The 14,932-nt window shown below is 43.4% G+C and overlaps 1 protein-coding gene across 2 annotated transcripts in view; it reads left to right on the forward strand.

The window, feature by feature from the left end:
- Positions 1-14,578, forward strand: part of KDR (kinase insert domain receptor) — a 44,973-nt gene extending 30,395 nt beyond the window's left edge. The window contains exons 23-30 of one of the 2 annotated variants that reach the window (XM_043906736.1): positions 2,196-2,318; positions 2,469-2,580; positions 2,850-2,949; positions 3,357-3,462; positions 4,632-4,783; positions 9,961-10,060; positions 10,557-10,642; positions 12,674-14,578. In XM_043906736.1, coding sequence (XP_043762671.1) covers positions 2,196-2,318; positions 2,469-2,580; positions 2,850-2,949; positions 3,357-3,462; positions 4,632-4,783; positions 9,961-10,060; positions 10,557-10,642; positions 12,674-12,896 — 1,002 coding nt within the window. In that variant the 3' untranslated portion in view covers positions 12,897-14,578. The remainder of the gene's footprint in view (positions 1-2,195; positions 2,319-2,468; positions 2,581-2,849; positions 2,950-3,356; positions 3,463-4,631; positions 4,784-9,960; positions 10,061-10,556; positions 10,643-12,673) is intronic. The other variant, XM_043906737.1, reaches the window with a different exon arrangement.
- The last annotated feature ends 354 nt before the right edge of the window (positions 14,579-14,932 follow it).

The following is a 14,932-nucleotide window of genomic DNA, read 5'->3' on the forward strand; positions in this document are numbered from 1 at the left end:
AATAGAAATAAAGTGCCCAATAAATGTAATGCACTTGAATCATCCCCAAACCATCCCCCCACTCCCAGTCCATGGAAAAATTGTCTTCCCTGAGACTGATCCCTGGTGCCAGAAGGTTTGGGGACCCCTGTTCTAAGCACTAAGGATGCTGTGTGGGCAAGTCAGCAGACTGTCTACCTGCGTGGAGGTTGTGTTCCAGTGGGTGGAGCAGACAACAGAAACGAGTGAAATACCTAGTGGTTTAGGTAGGAGTAGGTACTGTGTAGAAAAATAAGCAAGAGTTATAGAGTCTGTAGGAGCTGTGTGTTATGTACATCTGCTTCTCTCTGTGCACTGATTTTAAACTAAGTGGGCATGGCTTGAGGGAAACATGGAATTTGAGCAGTGGCCTGAGAGAGGTGAGGGGCTGAGCCTTGCAGATATCTTGGCGTAAGAGAGTCTATTTTTCATTTCTTTTACATTCATCACCATCCATCAAGAAGTATTTGTTAGTAGTATAATTAGAAACCAGGAAGGACAGACTTTAGAGAGAGCAATTGAAAGAGCTAAAATTAGAAAAGTAGGCTGAACAAAGGCTGAGGTGGGTACGTGACAAGTCACAAGCATTCCAAAGGTTGTAAACATCGTGGAGGTGGTGAGGTTGAAGTCACCACTCTGGAAAGGGTAAAGTGGCTGGTTTTACATGAAACAAGACAAGTTCAAATCAAGTTTCAGGAAAAATGATCACTTGACAGAATGCATTTGCTGCAGCCTACTTGGAGAAGAAGGACTTAACATTTTTATTTTGTTATTTGTTTCTAAATTAGAGTGAAATCCCTCAGCTGTGTCTTTTTCTGGTGTTTAAATCTTGTCACAGCTTTCAGAGCCTCAGGATCCCAGAGGTTTCTGCCTGGGAAGTCTTGTCTTCTCGCTCCCAAGAAGAAGGGAGAGAAGTGGAATCTTAGAGGATTTTTGCAAAAAGAAAGGCTTTCTGCCCTTCTTGATAATTTTATTTTATTATGTTTTAAAGGCCAGAGCCTGCCATTTAGTCAGGGCTCCTTTCACAGGGAAGGGAATGGGGGTTGGAGGAGAGAATCCTTTCATTTTTCCCTGCATCTACCAGCTGATTCTTGAATAACACCTGGTTGCTTCAAAAAAGGAAGCTCTTTGGTAGGTCGTGGGGGAGGAAGTAGGAAGGACTGTGTTTTTTGGAGTCTCCTAGCTTGCTTAATCATACTATACACTGTGCTTTGTAAAAAATTTTTTTGAAATTTTTATAGAATTTTTTTCTCCATTTACAGTTATTCCAAAATACTGGCTCTATTCCCCGTGTTATACAATATATCCCTGTGCCTTGCTTGTTCAGAGGAAAAGTGCTATAGAGATGCAAGGTGTGGGGTCCCTCATGCTTGGCTCACACATCACTGTTCCACGGACCTAAGAGTTTCTCATCTGAGCCTTTCATTCATTTCTAAATGTTCCCCAAGGCTCTTGTTCCGTCACAAATCTGTCCAGTAGAGATAGAACTGCTTAGTGTAGGAAGTTAGATGAAGTTAGGAGATGCAGAGAAGAGAGAAACTGAGGTACAGAAAAGAGTAGAAGGAAAGCCAAGGAGAATTGGCTTTTCCTTTTGTGTGCATCAGAGAATCTCCTTGATGGGCGAGAGGCTGGGAGTGCCTTCATTGGCCTCTGTGATAAGCCAGCACTTTGAAATCAGGGTGAGCCCCACTCAGAATTACTTCTCAGAGCCGGTCCAGCTTTGGTTACATATGAAATGGGGAAACCAACAAAGGGCCCCAAATCAAGGAGAGCCCCTTGTCTCTGATTTCCGTGCAGTCATTCATTCCAGGGCCTCCTCAGAATAACGCCTTTTAACCGTATATGGTGCCAGGCCAAAGGGATGTGTGGATGTGACCAGAAACACATTCTTAACTGTGTCCAAGAGAAGTCTATTTATGACTCCGTCAGCATGCTATAACTTAATTAGTTAGTTCCAGGGTCCGAGGCTGTTTATGGAATAAGCAGATGTGTGTCTCAGTGAAACTCAGACTTTTTTTTCCCCAAGTGTTGATAAAAGATGTTAACCCAGTGCTTGTTAATCAGTTGGTTTTCTGATGTGGGTTTTTTTTTTTTTTTTTTTTTTAAAGCATGAGGTCACAACAGATGTAGAAGAGATCAGCGAGGCTGAACTCTAATGCACACAATTCTTTTTGCAGTGTATCCACAGGGACCTGGCAGCACGGAACATCCTCTTGTCGGAAAAGAACGTGGTTAAAATCTGTGACTTTGGCTTGGCCCGGGATATTTACAAAGACCCAGATTATGTCAGAAAAGGAGATGTAAGTTCCAAAGGTGCACCCTGTGATCTATTAAGTTGCAGAATCCAAACTTCTGGGCCAGCCTGAGAAGCTGTGTGCAGGGATAATGGAAGTTTTTTCTTCAGGTTTTTGCTAAGTTGGGTTCTCATTCTTTGTCTTCTACCCCTATAGGCTCGCCTCCCTTTGAAGTGGATGGCCCCAGAAACGATTTTTGACCGAGTGTACACAATTCAGAGTGACGTGTGGTCTTTCGGAGTCCTGCTCTGGGAGATATTTTCCTTAGGTAAGTTCCTTCTCCTTGTTTCTCCATCCATACTGCAAAGAAAATGATAAAAGTCAGTTACTCCCATATCTCACCTTCACTGGATGAAACTTACTTGGAAGCTTTGGGTTATAAAAAATCTTTTTAAAAAAAAGAGAGAGAAAGAAAGGGGGAAAAAAGATATACATGTGAAGAAGGTGTGAGTCAGGCTCATATATATGTGAATTAGACTCAGGGATTTCTGCAAGAGAAAATCTAATCAATTATGTCCCATTCCTGTTTTCTTTCAGGTGCTTCTCCATATCCTGGAGTAAAGATTGATGAGGAATTTTGTAGGCGACTGAAAGAAGGAACTAGAATGAGAGCCCCTGATTACACCACACCAGAAATGTAAGATTTTTCACGTATTTCTCTATCCTCCTTCTTTACTCACAAAAATTCTCCCTGCCTAGAAGACTTTCCATCCTGTGTACCTTTGTGGCCCAGTGTGTGTCTTACTTGTCCCCTGAAGTCTTCCTTGATCATCTCAAGCACAGAGTCATCCTTCTTAAAATGACAGCAGTTTATCTGTACGAACCAGTCAGTTTTTACTACATGTTGATTTATGATGTTTCCTTCTCCATACACACTTCATTCTCCAAGGCCAGGGCTCTATGTCTTACATAGTTTCATCTCCCTATTTAGCATCTTGGCTCATGGTGGACTCTTTATAAATGTTTACTCATTCAAGTGCTTATTTTCAGCATCAGATCAGGAGGAAAGAGACAGTTGATGACATCAGTGTTTTGCTTCCCTAGGTACCAGACCATGCTTGACTGCTGGCATGGGGATCCCAATCAGAGACCCACGTTTTCAGAGCTGGTGGAGCACCTGGGAAATCTGCTACAAGCTAACGCTCAACAGGTCTGTGACCTCCATGCAAGAAGCTTCTGCAGAAAGGACTTAGGTGTCCAGGGCCCTTTTGCTGCCTTCGCATGGCCTCCACGCGGTCCTCTCAGCCGCTGAATAAGGAGCCACGTTCCAGATCCAAGCAGCAGTGCTTTTCTAAAAGTCTTAATTGCCCCTTTAAGCAGATGAGATCCCAATTCATAACCTGGCAGCTGATGACTTTTATTTTTACTGATGTATATTTTGGTGTCTTTGGGTGCTCTTACGAAGTAAAAAAAGCAAACATAGACAACAAACAAAACCCCGAAATTGAAAAAAACAAAACCTCGTTGATTAAGTGGATATCAACAGTGGGTGAATATCAACAGTGGACAGAATTTCAAGGAATTTTAAATACATTCTTCAGGCAAAAACACATCTGAATCCTGCAAAATAAATGTTTTGTTTTTTTTCCCCTCCATGAAATCCCAGGCCCCCATAACTTCCATTGGAGGATTTTATTGTAGTCTTTACCCTTAGAAAGTTATTTACTCTCCAGTCAACACCTCTTACCGCAGTGAATGGAAGCCAATTTCCTCCTACTTTTCTTCTGAACAGCTGGGGGACAATGGGTCAAATCTGTCTTTATCAATAAACCTCCCAAACATTGAGAAGTATGAAATTGCCCTTTATTTATTTCTCTCGATGAAATAATGTTAAGCTGTGTAACCTTTTCTCAGAAGACCCATTTTCCTGCACGTATATTGCTTTTCTTTCGACTGTCACCAGTTTTTCCGTTGCCTTGAAGTGTAGAGGCTAAAATTGGACGACATGCCCTTTAAAGGACCTGGCTGGTGCAGATGGGACTTTGTGAAGAAATGATTTCTCAGCCCTGCGAGCTCTGCCTGTTCCGTTGCTGCATCTGTAACCACAGCCTGCTTCGTCTTCATTGTAGCCGGACTTCTCTGTTGCCCCCTTGCCCACCTCCTGTTTCGTTAGTTCCTTAAGTATGCTCTCGTATACACATCCCTTTCAAGTGCCCTTGTGTTTTTGACAAGCCATTTTTAAAGTTGTCTTAAAGTTCTGCCTCCAGATATGAAAGCCACGTCCCCATAAACAAGAAGCCCCCGTGGGCTTTGTTTTTCATGTAAAGGCTCTTGAAGGACTGAAGCCATAACAATGGCCCTGTGTGTTTGTTGTTTCAGGATGGCAAAGACTACATTGTTCTTCCCATATCAGAGACTTTGAGCATGGAAGAGGATTCGGGACTCTCTCTGCCTACCTCACCTGTTTCCTGTATGGAGGAAGAGGAAGTATGTGACCCCAAATTCCATTATGACAACACAGCAGGAATCAGGTACGGTCTAAGGTCAACATCCCCTGGGGGGAAGGGGCTTCAAGGTCATCCTGGGGAGGCGGAAGGACGTTGTATGAAGTTGCTGCATCTCACTTGCGCGTTCACCCTTGGCTCTGAGAGGTCCCCCTTGAAAGGGCGCCTGGGTAGGTGAACCTCTTCCCATCTGTGGTCCACATTGCGGCCGAAGCTCTTCCTTTCAGAATCCTAAGCCCTGCAGCTGCAAATAGCTGGAATGCCATAGTTTGTTAATCTCCAGAAAAAGAGACCGATTTTACAAAGACATCTGTATTTAAATTATCCCCATGTACTCTTTTATTAATGTGAATTAAACAGCTTAGGAAAGCTTCAGGAAGGAAGAGTTCTATGCGTTTATGAAAGCACACTTTTGCCTCTCTGGCTGGGATACAGTTGCCGTGGGGATGCATCCTGAATTAGACTGGACAGCACATCTTCAGAAGCCCCTCCCAAGTCTGATTTTCAGCATTTTATTTGCATAATGGGACTTCTGGGCTTATTTAAAACACATGCGCTGCAGTATTTTCCTGATTTGTAGAAAGGTTCCAAAGGCAGCTTTCTTTTTATTCTCTCCCAGCACCTGTGCATGAGGAAAGAGTTGATATGGTTTCTACAATATGATATTAAAATTGCCTTTTCATAAGCCTGGGACTACTTCACTTCACTTTGTTCCCGTTCCCACCCCTTTGGGTGTTTTCCTCCTATAACTTCACCCCTGACCATGTAGGCCCAGCCTGCCTGCTTGAGCATGAACAGGCTGCAGTGGGGGCCTCGAAGCTCGGGATGGGGGGAAATGGAGCTCTAGCCTGTGGCCAGGGCGCCAGACGGCAGGTGGGGAGTCTCCCTGGTCAGTGGGCCCTGTAGACTTCCACGGGGGTGCGGGTAGCCGGGGTGCTGCCGTGGGAGAGAGGAAAGCTCAGAGTGGGTGGGAGCCAGCTAGTAAGCTGTCCATTCCATCTGTGTCAAGAACTTCTGGCATTTTTGAAAGAACTTTTTCTTACCAGGTTTTGCCAGAGTTAGACAAAGTAGATACTATTATCTTTTGATGTAAATGTTGAATATGAGACTCAGAGCAATTACCTGGAAGAATACAATATTGTGGTTAAAGATCCAGATTTTAGAGTCAGATAGAATTGGGTTTCCCTGGTGGCTCAGATGATAAAATCTGCCTACAATGCAGGAGGCCTAGGTTGGGAAGATTCCCTGGAGGAGGGCATGGCAACCCACTCCAGTATTCTTGCCTGGAGAATCCCATGGACAGAAGAGTCTGGAGGGCTACAGTCCAGGGGGTCGCAAAGAAGTCGGACATGACTGAGTGACTAACACTTTGACTTTCATAACTGGGTTGGATTCCCAAGTCTGCTCTTTGCAGCTCTGATGTGGGGCAAATTTTCAGTGTGACCAAGGCTGGGACACTGGTGGTGTACAAAAATGATGACTTTGAGAATTACATGGCATAATGAGTTTCTAAGTGCCTGGTACCTGGAGAATACCCAATAAATAATAGCTATTATGTGAGCTGCTTAAAACACATTGTGGGGATGAATCCCATTCCTCTGATATCTAACTCAGGACTGTTTCCTCCCATACCACGGAGGGGGCCTCAAATAGAAGGAGTAATGAAATGAAGATCTGAAAATCCATAGTTCCACCCCCGTGTTTAAAAAGTCCTAGTTCAAGTTTAACTGGCCTTCTGGTGTGGTAATTATTCCTGCAACACTGTTGCCTTCTGCCTGATCGGAAAGCTATTTGATCATGAGCTGTGTTCCTTGGGTTTTCTGTGACCAGGTGGGGTGAGGACCTAGCCGGCAGCCTCTTGGCTCACTTGGGCGCTTTGCATATGGTGCCGAGGGTTGATGAAGTCATGTATGTGTGATGGAAGTGCCAAATGCGATGCTGGATCTAAAGCAGGGCTGCTAACATTTATCCCCAGAAGCGTGGACAAATGTGACACCACACTCCCAGCGCAGGCCTGGCTGCTATTTGCTGTCTGTGCCTTTTGAATTGGTCTTTGCAGTCCAGTTTCTCTTTTATCCAGCCATAATTTGAAAAATAAAATGGAAATTGGAATCTCTTGTCTGCATCCCCACTCAACCCCCTCCACCTTTTTCCCTTTTCTAAAAATAAGACACCACAGTCACATTCTAATCATTTAGGTTAAAAGCGAGGCAGAGTCCTTAGGTTAAAAGCGAGGCAGAGTCCAGGCGTCTACACGCAGCACACTTCATTTCGATGCTCGCTTGTGGTTCTGCTTCCCTGGGGAGCAAGAGGAGAGGTTGGGGCACCTCTCAGGGGACTTGTTCTCTTATCTTCATGTTGCCAGTTAAGGAGGAGAGCCGAGGTGTCTTTCTCACTTGCTTCCTGCTTATAATTTTCAATTTCATTGTGTTATAAATAGAGCAGGACAGAGACATCCCTGTGGGAGCCAACCTCCTGATTTTTTGCCCCATTAACTATTTTAAAAACTATTTGTTCAGCATTTATTTAGCGAAGAGGCTGAGAGGTATGTGGGGGAAGGGTGAGGAGGAAGGACCACTAGTGTCTAGACTCTGCTTTCTCTAATTTCCCTATGGATCAGCTCCGGCCCCCAGTTTGCATGCTTCCTGCAAGAAAACACATCTTAATTGGGCTCATCTTCCTTACAGGGTAGTTTGGGGACCATCTGCGGTTGCTCCACTGTTTTCCCCGGGGAGTTTCACCTCCCACTCCAAGCGGCTTAGCAAAGATTTCTTTTCAGTTCTCTCCCAGAGAAAGGTTCTGGCACATACTTTTTTTTCTCTCATTTTGGTTAATTGCTAGTGATGATATAAATGCGCCTTGTAGATTGATGCCAGGGACAGCCTGCTGGCTAGATGTTCCTGAAATTGGCTCTGATACTAGACTGCTTGAAAGGAACCTGTCCTTTCTTCACCTTTTGTCTGTCTCACAGCCCACACTCCCCCTCCTCCACCCCACATCACCGCACGCTCAGTGCACACATGGAAGTGAGCAGGGCTGCATGCATATCAGGTGCTTAATGAAGAACTAAACAGTCATATCCACTGCCCTCTTCTCCCTTCTCCTTCCTAATGCTGTTCCAAGGGTATCAATGTGGAGTGAGGTCAAAACAAACAAAAACAACCCTGCGTGGGCTCCAGTTTGAGCTCCAGTTCTAGTTGTTTCTTCCCTAAGCCATCACTTCCTCTTTTCCAAATAAGAAATAAGAAAATCCTACTGTGTAGATTTGTTAAGAACAGATGCAACAATGTATATGAAAATGCCTTGTCAACTGGAACTGGCTGAGCAATGTTTGGAATTATTGGGCTCAGAAATCAAGAAAGTGGCCTTTCTAAGGCAGCTGCATTACTGCCCAAGCTCACCAACTCTACTTGATGCTACAACCCAAATACCTCTGGAATCTGTCTACTTCTCCAGACCTGTGGGCATCACCTTTTGGTCAAGCTGCCCTTCCTTCTCCTAGATAAGTGGAACAGATCCCTAATTGATCTCATGATTTCTGGTCTTACCTTCCTGAACCCAGAGTCATCTTTCTAAAGGGTGTATCTGACTTTGTCAATCTCATGCTTAAAATTCTTCAGTGGCTGCTCATTGCCCTCAGGATGATAATCCAGGTAGTCTAGTTAAGTGATTTTGGACAAGTTCCTTAACCTTTCTATGTCTTAGTTCCAAATCTGAAGTTGGGCTAATGATACCCACCTAGAGAGGTACCATGGAGATGCCATGAGACAGTGGTTGAGGATCATTTGACACAGCGCCTGGCACATGGGCATCTCAATAGAGGGTTCCTGAAGTGAATGAATGAATGATTGACGATGGTACCAGTAATTTGGTAGAACTACCACTTTTTGGGACTGGATTTAGGAGAAGTAGGCTTTTCAGTCTCCTTATTTTTAATACATCGTGTCCTCTTTCCCGTGGGGTTCCCTGAGTGAGGCTGTCACTGGTGAACCTCATTCTCTCTTTGTAGAGGAAGAACCAGCCTCCTTGGGCAGGGGGGCGGGGGAAACTTGGTTTCCATTATACTCCTTTGCCCAATTGAGTCCTCTCTCCACTTGGTCACAGAAAACACAGGGAATATGCAATATATCTAGAAGGCTGCTAGGGTGGGAAGTACAGTGGGGTTCAAGTGAAGACTGAGTTTGCTGTCCCTTCCTGTGAAAAAGACTGCTTCTCTCCACTTGGGTTTTCACAAAATCACTCAGACTCATCCAAAGTCACATGGTAGGGGAAGAAGCATCCCTAAGGGACAGGTGATGTGCTGTCTGACAGGTTCTGTCCTCTGGACTCTTGAAAGAAACTGGTAGTCTTTGGAATTCAAAGGAGGAAAACAAGCTTTGGTTGGTGGATCATAACTCTTTCTAAGATCTTTACCACCCACCACTGATCACCTCATTCATCCTCCAGATATCTTTGCGAGTGAGGGAAGGAAAGCTTTGGCCTGTACATCTTAAAGATGGGGAAACAGGGACATAGAAATATATTCGTGGCTTTCCCAAGTCTGTGTAGTCCATGGTATACTTGGAAATAGACGGAATATCTCATGATTCTCAAACTACAGCCCCAACTCTGTGGGCCAAAAATAAGAGATCATGAGATTCAGCCTACCTCTACCCATTAAACCTGTATTACATATAGCAGGAGAAGGTGGTTTCCAGAGTCTGTTGGGTTCAGCATCTTTTACTGAACCCAGTGAAATCTGGGAGTGTTTCCTCTGCCCATCTTTCATGGAATGGTTGCTCTGTGGACGTTGTCTAGATAACTTGCCTAGAAGATGGCCAGAAAGATGTGAAACACTCAGCGATATGCTGAGAGCTTAGTGGAGGAATCGCAGGCAATCAGGAAGTCAAGTAGTAGGCAGCTGACCACTGAGTCTGCTATTATTGTCTTCAGTCCAGCCCTGGACCTCAGAAGTAAGATTCAAAGGAAAGGGGGCTCATCTAGGCCCCTCTGTTATATTATACTTTTAAATGGACTTTCACAGGAAATTAAGCCTTTGGTGTGTGCTAGCAGAGAAAGATTTTTGTTTTGTTTTTCTTTTTCCAGAGGATGTTTTGAAGGTCGCTATTAAACTTGTGGTTCAGAGATAATGAACTTAGGTATCACTTGTGGAATCTGCAGTCAACTATACCACCACTAAAATATAAATATTTGTTCTTTTGCAGTCAGTATCTGCAGAACAGTAAGCGAAAGAGCCGGCCCGTCAGTGTAAAAACATTTGAAGATATCCCGTTGGAAGAACCAGAAGTAAAAGTCATCCCAGATGTAAGTACATCTTTTAAAAATAGTCTTAGAAATAATACCAAAGATGAAACATTAGCTAGACAAATATTAGCCTAAGCGTTAGAGTCTTGGAGCCTCATTATGAGGCTGCCCTTGTGGGTATGTGTCTTGGGGTCATTATAGCAATGGAACTTATTGGGCCGCCTTGTTTTTTCCATAAGTGAAGCCCCTGGTTAAGGTTCAAGACAACTGAGCTTCATGCCCAATTCCACTGAAGTGTAAATGATATTACTGTGGAAAGAGGGATAGAAATGGGTCTCCTTAGCTTCTTCTTAAATTCCTCTCTTCTTCCAGGCCTGGGTCTCTTGGGGAAGCAATTGCTTCCTCTCATAGCCAGTACAGTTTCTGGCTATAATACCTTTACCTCTCCTGAACATGGAAATGCTGTCTCAGAGATGGGTTAGGAAATCAGTTTGATTAAGTGATTGGTCAGTATATACACTCAATCAACTGTGCCATCTCATTGTCTCTTAAAAAGGACAGCCAGACCGACAGTGGGATGGTTCTTGCATCTGAAGAGCTGAAAACCCTGGAAGACAGAACCAAGTTAACCCCACCTTTTAGGTAAGGTTCAGCCAAATAGAAAAGACAAATTTCAAGGGGAATTTTTGGAAGGAACTTAGGACTTTGAGCATAAGTGCAGAGTTTTCCTTTTTTTGTATCTTTATCTGTTAGGCAAATTTGCATCAACCTAAGTAATAAAGAACAGAAACAAGCACATTACCTGGCAAGTCTAAAAAGAATCTGAAATAAGAGGATTTGGTGGTTGTTTTTTTTTTTTTTTTTTTTACCAGATTTTATGTATACTAAGGAATTTATGAGCATATTTGCTGTGGTCAGTGGTTTGTGTGATATTGGCTAAGTGACAAAGAGGTCATTGGCTTGATCTTTAATAAAACTTTTGAGATAGTTAAAATCTTTGTGGACTCCATAGTGAAGAATTTTCAAACCTGAACAGAAATGGGTGCACCTGTCCTTAAGAAGTATGATATATAAGTAAACCACTGTCTACTTGCTTAGGATATTTAAATACTGTTGGCTGAATTATTGAGTATTTAATTGTGGGGAAAACAGTGAATTTGATTTTGAATATAATGTCTTCCACATAGTTCTATAGGAGTTTGTAGTTGCTTTGAATAGACGTACTTGCTTTTACAGTTGGCGTCCTTTAGCTTCCCTGGTAATTCAATCAGTAAAGAATATGCTTACAGTGCAGGAGACCTGGGTTCGATCCCTGGGTCTGGAAGATGCCCTGGAGAAAGAAATGGCAACCCACTCCAGTATTCTTGCCTAGAAAATCTCATGGACAGAAGAGCCTGGCAGGCTATAGTCTTTGGGGTTGCAAGAGCTGGACATGACTTAACGACTACACCACCACCACCTGCTTTTAACTTAAGAAATAAATAAGAATCTCTATATTTATAAGAGTAGTGGGATGCAGAATGGTTATTTATTTGCTGACAGTTTCACTCTAGGTATGAATTGAGAAGATTTTGAGCTACTTACAATCTAACTGTTGGATAAAATGGGAACCCCCTTGCATTATTGAGTGATGCTCATGTTAAGAAAAAAAAAATTAAAATGTGCCATTGTGCAGTTTTCTCATTTGCCCTAGGCCCATGATGAGAAATTGTGAGAGCCAATTATATGTTTTATTCACTGATTCAAAGTATTTTATTTGCTTAGCAATGATTATGTACCATTCCATTGTCTGAGACACTAAGTCCATTTTGTTGAGGTTGGATTGAAAGAAAAGATGCATTTCTAGTTATTTGAAATAACTTTTAAACCATATATGAACATAGAGTTAATAAAATCCTTTTTTCTTTTGGTTTGTAACATGCATAGATTGGTAAAACACCTAGTAAGGGGGAAAAATCACTGTACTTCAGAATGACTTAAGCTCCACACAGCCTACACCCAGCTACAAAAGGCCTTTTTAAGCTTTTTTCTAAGCTTTGACATGATTACCGTTGGTCACAATTCCACACCATTGAAAACATTCTCTCGTTGCTGCCGAGTGATCCCGTCCTCCATGCTTCCAAAGAATGTGGTTTTGATGAGTAAAAAGCAGTTTTTGACATGTCTAGCTTGACTGTACACACACGCTTCAGCTTACTAAAGTTTAAAGTTGCTCAAGAATTTTATTAACACCATGCACGGGCCTTGTGATCCCCTACTTGGCAGTGTATGACAAGTACCACTGGACTTTCAGAGCATCCCAGTTTCCTCCCACATCATGAAAGAGTCCCTTTGGCTCCTTTTCTTGTACACAAACTTGTCAGTCTGCAAGGCCATAAAAAGGTTCCATTGGTTGGAGCCTTTGCATAATCCAAGAGAATGGCCTTTCATCTCATCTCAGGCTTGAAAGTCTTGGACCCGAATAAGAGGACTTATCTGAAACTCAGATTTCATCTTAGTACCTGAAAATAGACATTGTCTGAGTAAGCCTGCTATGTTGATTAACAAACGGGAGGGATGGGCCGCGTCTCCAGGAAACTGACAGCCCACAGCGGGTAGGGGATGGGGTTAGGATAAGATGCACAAGAACTGCCTTCTCTCTGCCAACTTATTTGGATGCCATCTCTTCCGCAGTGGACTGATGCCCAGCAAAAGCAAGGAGTCTGTGGCATCCGAAGGCTCAAACCAGACGAGCGGCTACCAGTCGGGGTATCATTCTGATGACACGGACACCACTGTGTACTCCAGCGAGGAGGCTGAACTTTTAAAGCTGATGGAGATTGGGCCACAGGTCGGCAGTGCAGCTCCGATTCTCCAGCCTGACTCTGGGACCACACTGAGCTCTCCTCCGGTTTAAAAGGAGACACCCGCGTCCCCCAGTCCTGGAAATCACACGAGAGGTGCTGCTCCGATTTTCAAGTGTTGTTCTCTCCACCACCAGGAAGTAGCCACGTTTGATTTTCATTTCAAAAAAAGGACCTCAGACTGCAGGGAGCCAGTCCCCTAGGCATTTCCTGAGATGCTTGTGACCCAAGAATGTGTTTGTGTCTTCTTCCCGTGTTGACCTTATTCTTTTTTTCATTCATTTAAAAAGCACGGTGGGTGCGCCCTATCCTGGGTTGCCCCAGGGGTTGCAGCAAAAGAAGTTCAAGAAATGACTTCACCCTCAGAGAAGCAGCAGTGCCTGGGGAGCGGACATCTCCTAAAACTAGGAGAGAAACCGGGCAATGGAAGTGCTTTAGGTGTTGAAGACGGGAAAGACCTTTAGAGCTAAATCCATCTAGGAAGCTTTGCTTGTTGGAGCCACGTCTTACCTGTGGGGTTTGGACTGATGGAAAGGAAGATGCTGACTTGCTTTGGGGGTGCCCTGGAACCTGCGCATGTGTTGTGTTGGCTCTGGTGGAGGTGGTGGACATAGGGTTTGTGGGGAAATGTAAAGGCTTCAGACAAGGTGACTGGTTTTAGAAGGTTGCGTGCTCTTCCCATTTGGGCTAAATGAGAGTTCCTTGTGCTGTTTCCGACTCCTAATGAGAGTTCCTTCCGTTCTCTTACGTGTCTCCTGGCCAAGCCCCAGGAAGGAAATGATGCAGCTCTGGCTTCTTGTCTTGAGACTGATCCTTTACTCAGGATGCCACAGAAAAGGACACTCAGATGGAGGCTCCCTGTCACGTTGAGGATTTCTGACTGTGTGAACCAGCTTCTGGTTTCTTCTGGATGGACACCCACCTCTCTGTCTGAGCCTGAACGCAGTAGATTCGGTGTGGAGCTGTGGTGTCAAAGCTTCAGGAAGGATTTTACACTCTTATTCCTTCTCCCCTGTCCGTGTGTTCCCCCTTCCCTTCAGTATTTTCCTGACTGTCCCTTCCCCACCGCCCCGCTCCCAGCCAGTCAGCATTCTCGTCATTTGACCTGTACGCCCTAGTAAAATATGATTTGGTTTGTTCACTCTCTGAGTAATTCTTAGCCAGATTTCAAAATTACCTTGTAGCCCAAGTTATAACAATACCTATTATATTATTTAGACTTTTAACATGTAAAGCTCTTTCTACTGGTTCTGCCCTTGTTCTTTTCTTTTTAAAAAAGATATATTTTCTGTTTGGTACCATAGTATGAGAGGCTGGGAGCAATGACTATAAAACATGCTATGGCACATATATTTATAGTCTGTTTATGTAGAAACAAATGTAATATATTAAAACCTTATATTATATATAATGAACTTTGTACTATTCACATTTCATATCAGTATTATGTAGCATAACAAAGGTCATAATGCTTTTAGCAATTGATGCCATTTTATTAAAAAAAAAAAAAAGTGAAAAACTTGAAGGAATCCTATGCAGGGTTGCATCACTATACCCATCATTTCTCTCACTTCTGAAATGGAGGCGGGACATTCGGACAGCATTTCTTGTGGCTGCTTTTTATTTTTGCTTGTTCTCTTACTCTTCTTATAAAGAATGTTTTCATAAAATGCTTATATACTTTATAAACAAATGTATTCTTAGTTTAAAAAAATACAATGGTATAATACTCTCACAGCTGCCTTGAGGGTGAATATTTCTGGCTTGAGGTATAATTGCTTCTCCCCCTCTTCTTCATAGCACAAATAATTCACACACACACGTACTCTTGTTAAATTCTGAGCACTTTTGAGATTCTTAAAACATGGACTGAGAGATATGTGATAAGTACTCTAACAGTATTTCTGGCTCTCTAGTAACCCCCGTGCCTCTCAGACCAGCCAACCATGAAAATCAGGGATCAAGATATCTGAGACAGGTGACCAGACCCAGCAGTGCCGGGAAGCATGGAGCATATTTATAGTTTTCAATAACGCTTTACTCTGTCCTTACGGGGCTTCCCTGGTGGCGCAGACAGTAAAAATCTGCC

This window comes from Cervus elaphus, chromosome 6, assembly GCF_910594005.1.
Source record: "Cervus elaphus chromosome 6, mCerEla1.1, whole genome shotgun sequence".
NCBI lineage: Eukaryota > Metazoa > Chordata > Mammalia > Artiodactyla > Cervidae > Cervus > Cervus elaphus.